Source organism: Plecotus auritus (genome assembly GCF_963455305.1).
Source record: "Plecotus auritus genome assembly, chromosome: 9".
Taxonomy (NCBI): domain Eukaryota; kingdom Metazoa; phylum Chordata; class Mammalia; order Chiroptera; family Vespertilionidae; genus Plecotus; species Plecotus auritus.
In genome coordinates this window covers 43,599,337-43,612,210 of record NC_137783.1, presented here as the reverse complement: position 1 = coordinate 43,612,210, position 12,874 = coordinate 43,599,337, and the positions used below count along the sequence as shown (strand labels likewise).

The 12,874-nt window shown below is 37.2% G+C and overlaps 1 protein-coding gene and 1 pseudogene across 3 annotated transcripts in view; both read right to left on the bottom strand.

Moving 5' to 3' along the window:
- Positions 1-1,509: 1,509 nt before the first annotated feature.
- VPS26A (VPS26 retromer complex component A) overlaps positions 1,510-12,874 on the bottom strand; it is a 28,610-nt gene continuing 17,245 nt past the window's right edge. The window contains exons 7-9 of one of the 2 annotated variants that reach the window (XM_080643261.1): positions 9,345-9,413; positions 6,896-7,038; positions 1,510-3,969 (exon numbers count right to left, since the gene is read on the bottom strand). In XM_080643261.1, coding sequence (XP_080499387.1) covers positions 3,856-3,969; positions 6,896-7,038; positions 9,345-9,413 — 326 coding nt within the window. In that variant the 3' untranslated portion in view covers positions 1,510-3,855. The remainder of the gene's footprint in view (positions 3,970-6,895; positions 7,039-9,344; positions 9,414-12,874) is intronic. The other variant, XM_080643262.1, reaches the window with a different exon arrangement.
- On the bottom strand, positions 9,524-11,923 carry LOC308234847 (small ribosomal subunit protein eS25-like; annotated as a pseudogene). Its single transcript has one exon. The product of its transcript is annotated as a small ribosomal subunit protein eS25-like (transcript).

Below are 12,874 nucleotides of genomic sequence, written 5' to 3'. Positions count from 1 at the left end.
CAGTTCACTGTCCCTCAGACCGTTGGAGGGCCGGACTATAGTTTAAAAAAAAAACTATGAACAAATTCCTAGGCACACTGCGGGCCGGGACGAGTCGGCTGCTAAGCAGGACAGGCAGCGGCACGTGGCGGGCTGGATAAATGTCCTCGGCGGGCCGCATGTGGCCCGCAGGCCGTAGTTTGAAGACGCCTGCCTAGAGTCTGGCAAAACTGGAGCTGAAGGTGTTAATAGAAAATTTAAACTTCATTCTGGAATAAAATCACTATGATTTTAGGTAGGAGAGTGATATAAGAATTATGCTCTTTGGAGAGCCTAAGAAAGGATGCATTATACATATTTAATGATGCACATTTTCTTCATTATGTCTTTGTCTAATTGGAAACTTAAAAAATGTGTTACATTCCAACCCAGGCTATTAAAAGCCCCTGAAGATTTACTTTATATACTAAATCCAACAGATTCAGCTGAATATAAAAGGAACATAAAGACTACTGACTCACATAGTAATTAGAATTGAGTATTCCAACTACTTCATCCATACTAAAGGGTTCCAGAATATGCCACTGTGGCATAAAAGTTTTAAATATTTGAGTCCCTATCGGCCTGAAATCAGAGCCTCCCAAAAGAACTCAATTACCATAAATATCTTTGGGGAGCAACCAGGGGAGATTAACTCAGCACCAGACAGACCTAAATAGACTCTGGCACAAAACTATCCTACCATCTATTTTCCTAAGAACCCATGTATTTTTCCTGAAAGTCATTTGCTTTTCCATGTCCTTTCTCCCCTCAAATACTCCTTAAGAAATCATTTGAGTGTCCTTTACCCCCATTTTCCCCCTATCAGATATTTAAGCCCCAAATTTAACCAACCTTTTAAGTCCCATTTTCATAAATTCTCTTATACTCAAATCTGTTTTTTTTTCCTCCTGCTAATCTCTTTTGTCAGTCTCATTAGCAGGCTCCCAAACATAGATGAGTTAGAGAAAAAGGTTATCTTCCTCAACAATTCAAAACAATGAAAATTCTTCACTAGTGAGAAAAATAACTATTTAAATGGTTCAGACAATGGTCTGGGTAGCTCCTTTTAAATGCTGATGTCCAGGCCCCTGAAATTCTGATTTTAGTGGTCTGGGTAGGGTCTGGCATGGTTATTTTCAAAAACTAATGAAGTGATTTAAACATGCCGCCAGGCCCTAGCCGGTTTGGCTCAATGGATAGTGCATCGGATTCCAGTCAAGGGCATGCAGACTTGATCCCCAGTAGGGGGTGTGCAGGAAGCAGCCGATCAATGATTCACTTTCATCATTGAAGTTTCTATTTCTTCCTCTCCCTTTCTCTCTAAAATCAATAAAAATATATTTAAAGACAAACATGCAGCCAGGATTGAGAACCTCTGGACTAGAAATTGTACTCGATGAAAACACAAATTTCTTTTCCAGTTTACTCAGATTAACTGACCAGCTTTTTACTCAATTCACCAAATACTGAATTCAAATTTTTATTTTTCAAATTGGTTCTGCAACAAAGTCAAGCAAAGTGAGTAAGCATCCTATTGTTAGGGGCAGAAATAGAATAGCGGAGACTAGCTATAAGAAATGTTAATCATGCTGTTAACCGTGATTGTCCTGTTTTGATTAGAGAAAGCATTCTAACCCGGCTGAGTTGTACACCCCGGGATATGGGAGTTAACATCAAAATGCAGTCCATTCTCCTTTCCCAAGAAGCTATCATCACGAAAGATAAACTTTGTTGCTGAAATAATCTGGTCCAGAGGTCCCTGGGCTTTGTGAACCCTAGCCCACATTGCCTGTTACCTGTAACCATTATACCTTGCCTACTTCCCATCCCTGTAATTTCTACTTTCCCAAGTAATCTCTGTCCTTCTGCCCAATATAAGCAGCTGGCTTATGGGGAGGGGTAGAGCAGATTTCTGTGGCTGACCTGCTGCTCTCCCATACTGCTGGCAGTATTGGAATAAACGCTCATATATGATTCAACCCTGTCTCTGCTTAATTGGCGCAAGTAGTGACAGGCAGCCCGGACCCATTGGTTATCCAGTTTCTCCACTTGACAGTGTTTTAAGCCACCTAATTAAGAGCTTTATGTAGCTATTTAAAATTGAAACTGACAATATTTATAAAAAAATTAAATTTTCATAATTATAGCTTCCTGAACTGTTGAGCAACCTGACAATGAGAAGAGATCTGAGAAAAGAATTATTTTAATCATTTAAAGCAAGTTCAGTATCTGTTTCAAATTCTTTATTATACATCATGGTCACATGATTTGAGGCTGGATAAATACAATTGGTTTTCAAATTTTCTGTGAATGTTTTCTAGCTTACATGCAAGTGACCATGAGAATATTTGGCATTTTTAAATTTTGAAACTCTGAACAGGCACTTGCATGAAAGGGAAATATGACCATTTACATATATCCACATTTAAAATAGATGCTCCAGCACATGGCACATGGAACCTGTTGCCAGAAAAGAAGTTGGTTATCGACCATTTTATCAGTGCCATAGTAGTAAAACAAGTTTAAAGAAATGTAATTTGGATTACTTAGCTTACTCATAAAGTAAGGTTAACTCACAAGACTTGCATGGAAGTGTATAAAATATATTGGTACAAAAACCAATGAATCATATGTGGAGTAGTTTCACACAACAGGCTTCGTTGTTTTATTTCCTATACCCCACATTTAGTGTGTCTGAGATCAGACCTTAGGCACATGACTGCAGCTTTTTTACAGACTTTGAACAAATGACTTGAATTCAGTATTAAAATTTAAACAGAGTGGGTGAAATTTAAAATTGAATTTGAACGAGGCCAAGTTCCAATTTAACAAACATGATATTGTCCCAGATCTGGATAACTATATGCTTATTAACAGGTCCACCTGAATCACCCCCATCCTCAAATTCTCCCCTTCAAAGGGAAGAGAGTATTTGTGAAGTCAAGAAAATTATATTTGCATGTATGTGGTAAAAAGATTCCTTAAATTTAAAAAATTTTTTTCAAAGTATTAACAGAAAAATTATAGTTTTAACAAATCCTAAATGCCAACATAGACTCAACTCCACATTGCAGAAAACATACAGTGTACCTGCTGGATAATAGTAGCAGAATGGTTACTTAGCATGACAGGAAAAAAAAAAAAAAAAAGACTGTAAGGACATGCCACAGAATTTCTGCGATGAAAACGTTAATATTCTTACCACAAAAGACTTCAAAGAATAAAATTCAGGAAGCTTTGGAATGGTAGACTCAGAAGCACTTACAGTGAAACATTCCTTTTGCATTTCTCAAATACACATGTAAGAACATAAATGTAGTACTCAAAAATATTAAGATGCCATGTTTTAAATCTCTGTAGGATGTAAGGGCCACTCAGGTTTTCCAATTTTATTTGAACACAAAATATTTAATTTTGTATGTAGAGGATAAGAGGTAATTATTGCCGTGAAAAAGGAGAAAAAATTAGTTTACAGTCTACATTATGCATAAAGAAAGCAAAATTACAATTACCAGCCTATTCATGAAAATCTTTAATGTTTATACTGATGCATATGAGTGCTTATCATCCAAGTGTGCAGTAAAAAAAAATAAACAAAAAACGGCAGCTTAAGAAAGTTCCAGTGTTTCAAAGAAAGCACTTTTTTAAATGTAGTACATGTAAGAATATTTAGTTATATCATAAAATAAATGCAGCACTGTAAGATAAAGGAAGACTATTATACATGGACTTTTGGCCTTCCCCCCCGCTTCATGCTGCAACCATCTTTAATCAACCGAACTTAATCTCAACAGTTCTAAGAGTTTTTATTTTTATTTTTTTCTCCTATTAAGTTCACATTTCAGGCTGTTCAGGAGATGCCTGTGATTCTGGAGATTCAAATCGCTGGTGAAAGTTTGTTCTCTGTTTCCTCAGTTTTTCCGGAGCTTTTCTCCATAAAATGATCTCCTAGTAAAAGAAATACAAGATAACAACAAATCAATGTTCTCATATTATGCCTTAAATTTTCATCATGAAAATGCTGCCATTTCTATTTTAACCAAAACAAAATGAAATTCGTCCCTACTAAAGCCGTGATTGACCTACTTTCTTATAGTTCTAATCTTGGAATGTCCTTTCTGCCAACTCTACCCCCACCAGCACACATGCACACCACCATCACCAATCCAATCTGGCACAAAGTTCTATCTAGCTACTAGTGATTTAAAGAATAAATCTGTTCTTTGGTTTGCTGTTCCAACACCCCAATCCAAGTTCAAGCCCTGTCATTTCAATCTTCAATACTAAAATACCTTTTGGTAGATCAATGCCTCACTTGCCTGAGGCTCCTTTCTAATTCATCCTTCCTATCACTACCAGATTAATCTAAAACAGTGCTTGGACTGCTCTTCATTAGTTCTCAGTGCCTACAGGACTAGCTCCAAGCAGGCATTCAAGGTCCTCCAAAACCTTTATCCAATGTACATCATCACTCCCTTCCCTCTCTACATCCCCATCCCCCACCAGCCAAACTGAGTTACTCTCTGTCTCCAACACACTCCAAATAAGCTTGCCCTGTATCTTCCCCTATATATTCTTCAACACTTTATTCCTCAGCCTATCTAAATCTGACCCTAACGAATCTATCCTGAGAGCTCTTCTCTTCTGAATTCCTAAAATTGTTTTTTGTGTTTTTTTTTAAATATATTTTATTGATATTTCACAGAGAGGAAGGGAGAGGGATAGAGAGCTAGAAACATCGATCAGCTGCCTCCTGCACACCCCCCACTGGGATGTGCCCGCAACCAAGGCACATGCCCTTGACCGGAATCGAACCTGGGACCCTTCAGTCCGCAGGCCGACGCTCTATCCACTGAGCCAAACCGGTTTCGGCCTAAAATTGTTTTCTACATAAAGTCATGACAGGCTGTTTTGAGTTGTTTGTTTTTTTTTAATCAACATCAGAATTTAAACATCCAAATGAATGCCCATGGGAAGCAATATACTTATTCAGCAGAGCCACAACTGATTTGGAAATTGTAAATTTCATGTAATCTATTTTAAAATTATAAATTACCTATGTTTAATTACACAGTATATGGAATGGAATAAATTTTCTGTCTTCTAAATTACTGTCAAACTATTAAGTTTTCTGTTATTTAACTTACATAATTTTTCCCATATATGTGCAATGTAAGAACCTTGAGGCTAATCCATGTTTATATAAAAGGTAGTTTTTGTATTCTTCATAGTGCTCAGCACAAAATAATTTCTAATTAGTTTTGAACACTCAACTGACATGCAAATACTTATTAATCTGGTTCAGAATACAAAAATGAAATAAAATTCTAGCCTGGCCAGTGGTTCAGTGGTTGAGTGTTGACCTATGAACCAGGAGGTCACCCTTCGACTCCCAGTCAGAGCACAAACTGGGATTGCAGGCTTGATCCCCAGCAGGCAGCTGATCAATGATTCTCATCATTGATGTTTCTATTTCTGTCTCCCTCTCTCTTCCTCTCTGAAATCAATAAAAATATATATTTTTAAAAATTCTAATCAGAGCCCTAGCCGGTTTGGCTCAGTGGATAGAGCATCGGCCTTCGGAATGAAGGGTCCCAGGTTCGATTCTGGTCAAGGGCATGTGCCCAGGTTGCGGGCTCGATCCCCAGTAGGAGGTGTGAATGAGGCAGCCAATTAATGATTCTCTCTTTTTTTTTTAAATATATTTTATTGATTTTTTACAGAGAGGAAAGGAGAGGGATAGAGAGTTAGAAACATCGATGAGAGAGAAACATCGATCAGCTGCCTCCTGCACACCCCCTACTGGGGTTGTGCCCGCAACCAAGGTACATGCCATTGACCGGAACCGAACCCGGGACCTTTCAGTCCGCAGGCTGACGCTCTATCCACTGAGCCAAACCGGTTTCGGCAATGATTCTCTCTTATCACTGATGTTTCTATCTCTCTCTCCCTTCCCCTCCCTCTCTGAAATCAATAAAAATATATTTTTTAAAAATTCTAATCACAATCTTCATTCAAAATTCACCAAAGGCTTTGATTTCGAAATAAGAACAAGTTTTGTGATAAACATTTTATATAAAAAAGTATTAGATTTGAGTCATCTCATGGACATTTATAATAGAATTAATAAGAAAATAAGGGAAACCCCCAAATCCATCAAGTTAATTCAGTCATTAAAAATGTTAATGGCCCTAACCGGTTTGGCTCAGTGGATAGAGCGTCGGCCTGCGGACTGAAGGGTCCCAGGTTCGATTCCGGTCAAGGGCATGTACCTTGGTTGTGGGCACATCCCCAGTAGGGGGTGTGCAGAAGGCAGCTGATCGATGTTTCTCTCTCATCGATGTTTCTAACTCTCTATCCCTTTCCCTTCCTCTCTGTAAAAAAAAATCAATAAAACATATTAAAAAAAATGTTAATGGAAATTTATATTAATAAAGAAAAGATGTTCAAGACACTGCTGAGTGAAAAAGAACATGCTTTATGTGTTCTAAACACACGCACAATTTTGTCTGGAATATTAATCACAATGAAGGTGAAATTTTTGATGACCTTTATTTCAATTTGTTCTTTATTGCCTTTTTTTTTTTTTTTTTTTTTTTACAAATAGCGGGTATTGCTTTTATAAAAAACAAAACTCTTGAGAAAAATAAAAGCCCTGATAAATTGTAGCCCATTCCAGAGTCTTACAGAATGATTGGGATGAGATCTATCACAATACAATTCCATTCATGCCTACTTCCTTATCATACTCTCAGGTTTTCACTTACTTATTATTAACCCACTTGCTCAGTATAATACAACTTAGAAAAATGAGTTTGTCCAGGTGTTTTTATAACTGCCATTGAACAAAATACCAGCCTGGGTAGCACCATACCTGCTGCTTGAAGTACCTTCTGTCTTCCTCATCAACAAGGACCAGATTCAAAAAGTACCTTACTGAAAATTTTTTGTTCACATCTCTCATTGTTGGAGTTGGGTCATATCCCGCTAAAAATAGTCTTATTGGAATTGATTCACCTGAAAGAAAAGCAATTTCCACTGAATTCTAAAAGATTATTAAATATAGTCACATAACTAGATCTAATCTTTATAGAGAAGATACCAATGCTTCCATTCCTCATGAGTGGGCAACATAATTAAAACATTAAACCAGGGCTTCTCAGCCTTGGCACTATTAACATTTTGAGCTTGTTAATTCTTTGGTGTGGGTAAGGTCCTATGCACTGTAAGAGGTTTAGCAGCATCCCTGGCCTCTACCCACAACATTCCAGCAGCATTTCCCAAGTGTGACAACCAAAAATGTCTCCAAGTATTGCCAAAACTCCTAGGGCAGTGGTTGGCAAACCGTGGCTCTCGAGCCACATGCGGCTCTTTGGCCCCTTGAGTGTGGCTCTTCCACAAAATACCACGGCCTGGGCAAGTCTATTTTAAAGAAGTGGCGTTAGAAGAAGTTTAAAAAATTTGGCTCTCAAAAGAAATTTCAATCGTTGTACTGTTGATATTTGGCTCTGCTGACTAATGAGTTTGCCGACCACTGTCTTAGGGGTAGGGGTAGTGAGTAGAGAGGGGTGATGGTGGCAAAACTGCCCCTAGATGAGAACCACTGTTCTGGAGCCAGGATGCCTGAATTCTAATCCCAACTCTATGGTCTACTGGATGCATGACCTTCACCAAATTAACAATTCTGTTTCAAGTTCCTCATACGTGAAATGGGGAACCAATAACCCCCATCTTATAAAGAATTTGTTAAGACTACTTGTATATGAGTTAACACTAGATGTAAAAGGCTTAGAACAGTGCCAGCAGGTAAGTGCTGCTTTAGTGGTTTTGTTATCTGTTTTCACTAAGTTTACCATAATTTCTAATCATGTGTATAAATTCTTGCATACTTATTACTAATTTATCCAAAGCAACAAACATGTTCAGAATGATGGCATTCCTGTATTACAAAAAAAAAAAAAAAAAAGGTTGCTATTCAGATTCTCATGGCTTCTCTTTTCCTAGGGGTAACTGTTTGCATATTGTTTGGAATCTTTTTATATAATACATTTCTTGTACACATCTATTTCCTGAGATATAAAACCCATCATTTTACATAAAAATTTGTGGCTGCTGTAATTTTACAAAGTAATATTGCATAATATAACAGCACACACACGGGGGGCTTGGAGTCAGAAAGTACTGGGCTCAAACTCCAATGATTAGTTACTGAAGGAAACCAGAGTATGTCACCACAAAATATGCCTCTGACATTATTTTGAGCCAAAGGCAATTAAGCAGCAGCAAAAGCAGAAATGCCTCCCCCCTTTTCTGCCTAAAGGCAGAATACAAATTTTCCTTTGATGGAGACAGATTCATCAGCCCAGGGATGGCACCAAAGGAATCATCAGTTTCCTCCCATGTATTTACACTCCCACAGTTTGCCACCCTTAGGAGCCTAAAATTTACTTTGTCTAGTCATTGCTGTCCAAATTTACTGTCCTTTTGAAGATGCTATATAAACTGAAATTCTAAGCCACCACTTTGAGTTACGTTTTGTTGAGGTTTCTCCTGCACAATGTGCACTGCATACATTAAACAAACTCTCTTCTTCTCTTAGTAATCTTTTTGTTCAGCAGTCCCAGCTAAAAATCTAAGATGGGTAGAAGTCAAGTTCTGCCACCCCTACACTGTATCACCTTTAACAGGTTTTTTAACCTCTCTGCATCTTGGTTTCATCTGTGACATAAGGAATACCACCACCCAACTCAAAGGGTGGCAGGGAACTTTAGAACACCTGGCAGTAGTTGGCACTCAATAAACAATAGCTACTTTTTGAAGTAATTACTAACAGAGTTAGAAAAAGCCAAAGGCATACATTTAAAATGATAAATATTGGCTTTATTATTTTACACACTGAAGATTATCTAGTAATGAAATTGCTTATATTCTTGGGGGCTATAAGGACTCTAGAATCCCACAGGAATTAATGCTCACCTATATTTCACCTTATGTTCAGCAAGAATAAAAAAGATTTATAGAGATGAACTATTATAAAAGACTACAATAAAAATATTACAAATTCAGAACTAGAGAAGATATACATGCCTTCTAAATTCTAAATTTAAACAGTAAAAAAATTAAACCTTATTTCAGACTACAAAGTACTATTATAATCTTCTCAGTATATATACAAAGATGATCTTGAAAACCATCATTAAAGAAAATCTTTTTAAGAATTCACAAAGATTCTTACACTACGTAAATACTTTCAAACAAAACTGTCATGTACACTGCTGTTTGCACTACCTATTAACACACAAAAAACAAATGAAAAGTGTTACCTTTGACTGGTGCACCATCCATTATTTCATATTTAGCAATTGTTTCTGTTTCTGTTGTGGTACTGGGTCCTAGTGCAATAATGTAAATGATATTAAATATTTCCATAATATAATTTCCAGTTCTTCTCATTTTCCTACTACATTATTTTAGTACTAATTTATCTTTCTATTTTGTGAAAATGTTGACCATTCTTTTTTTTTTACATTGATTTCAGAGAAGAAAGGAGAGGGGGGAGAGAGAGAGAGAGAGAAACATCAATGATAAGAGAGAGTCATTGATTGGCAGCCTCCTGCACACACTACACTGGGGATCGAGCCCACAACCCGGACATGTGCCCTGACCAGGAATCAAACCATGGCTTCCTGGTTCATAGGTTGACGCTCAACCACTGAGCCACACATGCAAAGACTAAAGTCTGTTCTGGATTATGACTATAGATTATTTTTTTTAATTTTCTAGAATCAAACTATTTTTATGGTCAGAAAAAATGTTTCAATAAACAATTTTTAAAACAATAAATGGGAACTTGAAGTTTGGTTTTAATGTCTTTAAATAACTGTAACTTTTATTAGCAAGTGAAACATAGAGATTAAGAAATCATAAATGTTTATCATTATGATTACCAATTATACATTCTTAAAAAGTGTTACCTAAAATTATTTTCAGCCAAAAAACTAACAGAGCTAAAGGGGACAAACTAAATCCATATACTAAACAAAATTAAAAAGCAGTTTATGAACCAATAAATGATTTGGGGACAACTGGTCAGCCATCTGGAAAAAAGTAAAGTTGGATCCATACTTCATAGCTTACATCAAGACAAATTCCAAATGATTTAACAATTTAAACAAAATTCCTAAACTATAATGTATTATTTTAGTAAAATCAAGCTAAGAAAATTCTTAGAACCTCAGTGTGAAAAAGGACTGTCATAAAACCCAGAGTCCATAAAAAGAAAACCTAATAAACTAAATAAATATCAAGAACTTCAACATGGCATAAAGCACCATAGCAAGACAATCTGGGGAAATTTTTTTTCTGCTCTTAACAGAAAAATATATTGATTTCCCTAATATATAGTTTCTACAAATATGAAAAGACTAGTAATCCAATCGAGATGGGGCAAAGGATATGGATAGGCAGTTTATAGAAGAAATAAAAATGGCTTTTATACACATGAAAAGATGCTCACCCTCACCCAGAAAGAGAAAGTTAAAATCAAATAACAATGGAAAACTTCTTCCCCCTACCCATCAGATCAGCTAAAAATGTTATAACTTTGAGCTGGTGAGAATAGAGGAAAAAGAGGCACTCCCTACATTCACTGCTGATAGATGCAAATTGTTACAAACCCTAAAGAGGGCAAACTGGTATTGTGTATCAAAATTAAAAATGAATATACTCTTTGAAATAGCAATTCCACTTCTAAGATTTTATCTTGCACATACATATATACACACACAGGCAAAATGACATTAACTGAAGCACTTTTTGTAATAACAGAAGACTGGAAACAACCTGTATGCACAACAATAGCAGAGTAGTTAAATACTAGTACATACATCGAATGGAATACTATAAAAAAAGATGAAGTGTTCTTTCTTATGTATTGATATGGAAGATCTCTAAGATACATTACTAAGTGAAAAAGCAAGTCTGTATTGTATGTAACCATTTAATTGAAAAGGGGGGCTATAATACAGAGGAACTTACATATAAATGCATAAATAGAAGGAATTATTTTATTTAGTTAAGTTTTATTTTTCAAAATGTACAGCTGGTGAGACGAACCTGTTGTTCACGCATCTTTACCAGCAGCTGGACATCCCCACCTTTGGTGTTTCTGGTGTAAACTACTTGAGCTGTGATTTGAAACTAGTTCATTGTTTGTGCTATTGATTTTTTTTTTAAATACATTTTATTGATTTTTTACAGAGAGGAAGGGGAGGGATAGAGAGTTAGAAACTTCGATCAGCTGCCTCTTGCACACCCCCCACTGGGGATGCGCCCGCAACCAAGGCACATACCCCTGACTGGAATCGAACCTGGGACCCTTCAGTCCACAGGTTGACGCTCCATCCACTGAGCCAAACCAGTCAGAGATGTGCTATTGATTTTTTATAAAGAGAAGAAGGGAAGTGGGTGGGGCAGGGGGGGAGAAAGAAGGGGGGGGGGGAGGATTGAGACATCGATTTGCTGTTCCACTTATTTATGCATTTATTGATTGCTTCTTGTATGTGTCCTGACGGGACATCGAACCTGCAACCTTTGCTTAACTGAGTACCTGCCAGGGCAGGAAACTAGTTTAGTAAGTCCTTTACTAAGGAGCTCCTTAAGGGCTGCCCTGGCCAAGGAACCCTGGATCTTCAGTCTTTCAAGAGATAACAGTGGGCTTATAAGCTTATAGTTGGGAACTTCCTTACAGAGTTTGTCATATGTCACTTTGTCAAACAAGACAAGGTTATTGAGCTTGGCCCGAACTTTGCCTTTGGACCACTTCTTTTGGCCTTGCCACCACATTTGTCTTTCTTGGCTGACTCTCTAGATCTTTCTTCTTCTTCTTGTCCTTGGGCTGCATAGCAAAACCAGAAGAGCAGCAGCTACCACTGCTGCTATGATAAAATGTTGGGCAAAAAGGAAGTCTAGAAAGATTTAAAAACTTATAAATGTATTACCTATGAGCAGCTGGAGTACAAAAATAGGACATTTTTTACTGAACAGTGTCTTATACTTTATTTTTGAACCATGTGAATTTGTTTTTAGTTACCTGCAGTCAACCATGGTCCAAAAATATTAAATGGAAAATTCCAGAAATAAACAATTCATAAGTTTTAAATTGCTCGCTGTTCTGAGTAGCATGATGAAATCTCGTGCAGTCCCGCTCCATTCTGCCTGGGACATGAATCATTTTTGTCCACTGTATCTACGCTATATAAGCTGCCTGTTGGTCACTTAGTACACATATACACACACACAGGCAGTGCTTGGTGTTTCAGTGCTTGTGTTCAAGTAACCCTTATAGTACCTAACACTATGTCACCATGCCGACATCATTCAGCTCACTTCTTCCCATCACATAGGCATTGTAGCATCTCACATGATCACAAGAAAGGTACTGTACAGTAAGACATTCTAAGAGAGACACATTCACATAATTTTATTATAGTATAATGTTATAATTGTTCTTTTTTATCACTCATCTCTTACTATGACTAACTTATAAATTAAACTTTACCATAAATCTGTATGCATAGAAAAAAAACAAAGTATATATAGGGTTCAGTACTATCTGTAGTTTCAGGCATCCACTTCGGTCTTCAAATGTATCCACTAGCCCCTGGCCAGTGTTGGTCACTGGTTAGAGCGTCGTCTCCTGCACCAAAGGTGTGCGTTCAATTCCCAGTCAAGGGTACATGCCTGGGTTGCAGGTTCAATCCCCAGCCGCAGTGGGCATATGTTCGGGAGGCAACCAATCAATTTGTCTCTCTCCCACTGATGTCTCTTTCTCTCTCCCCCCTCCCTCCTTTCC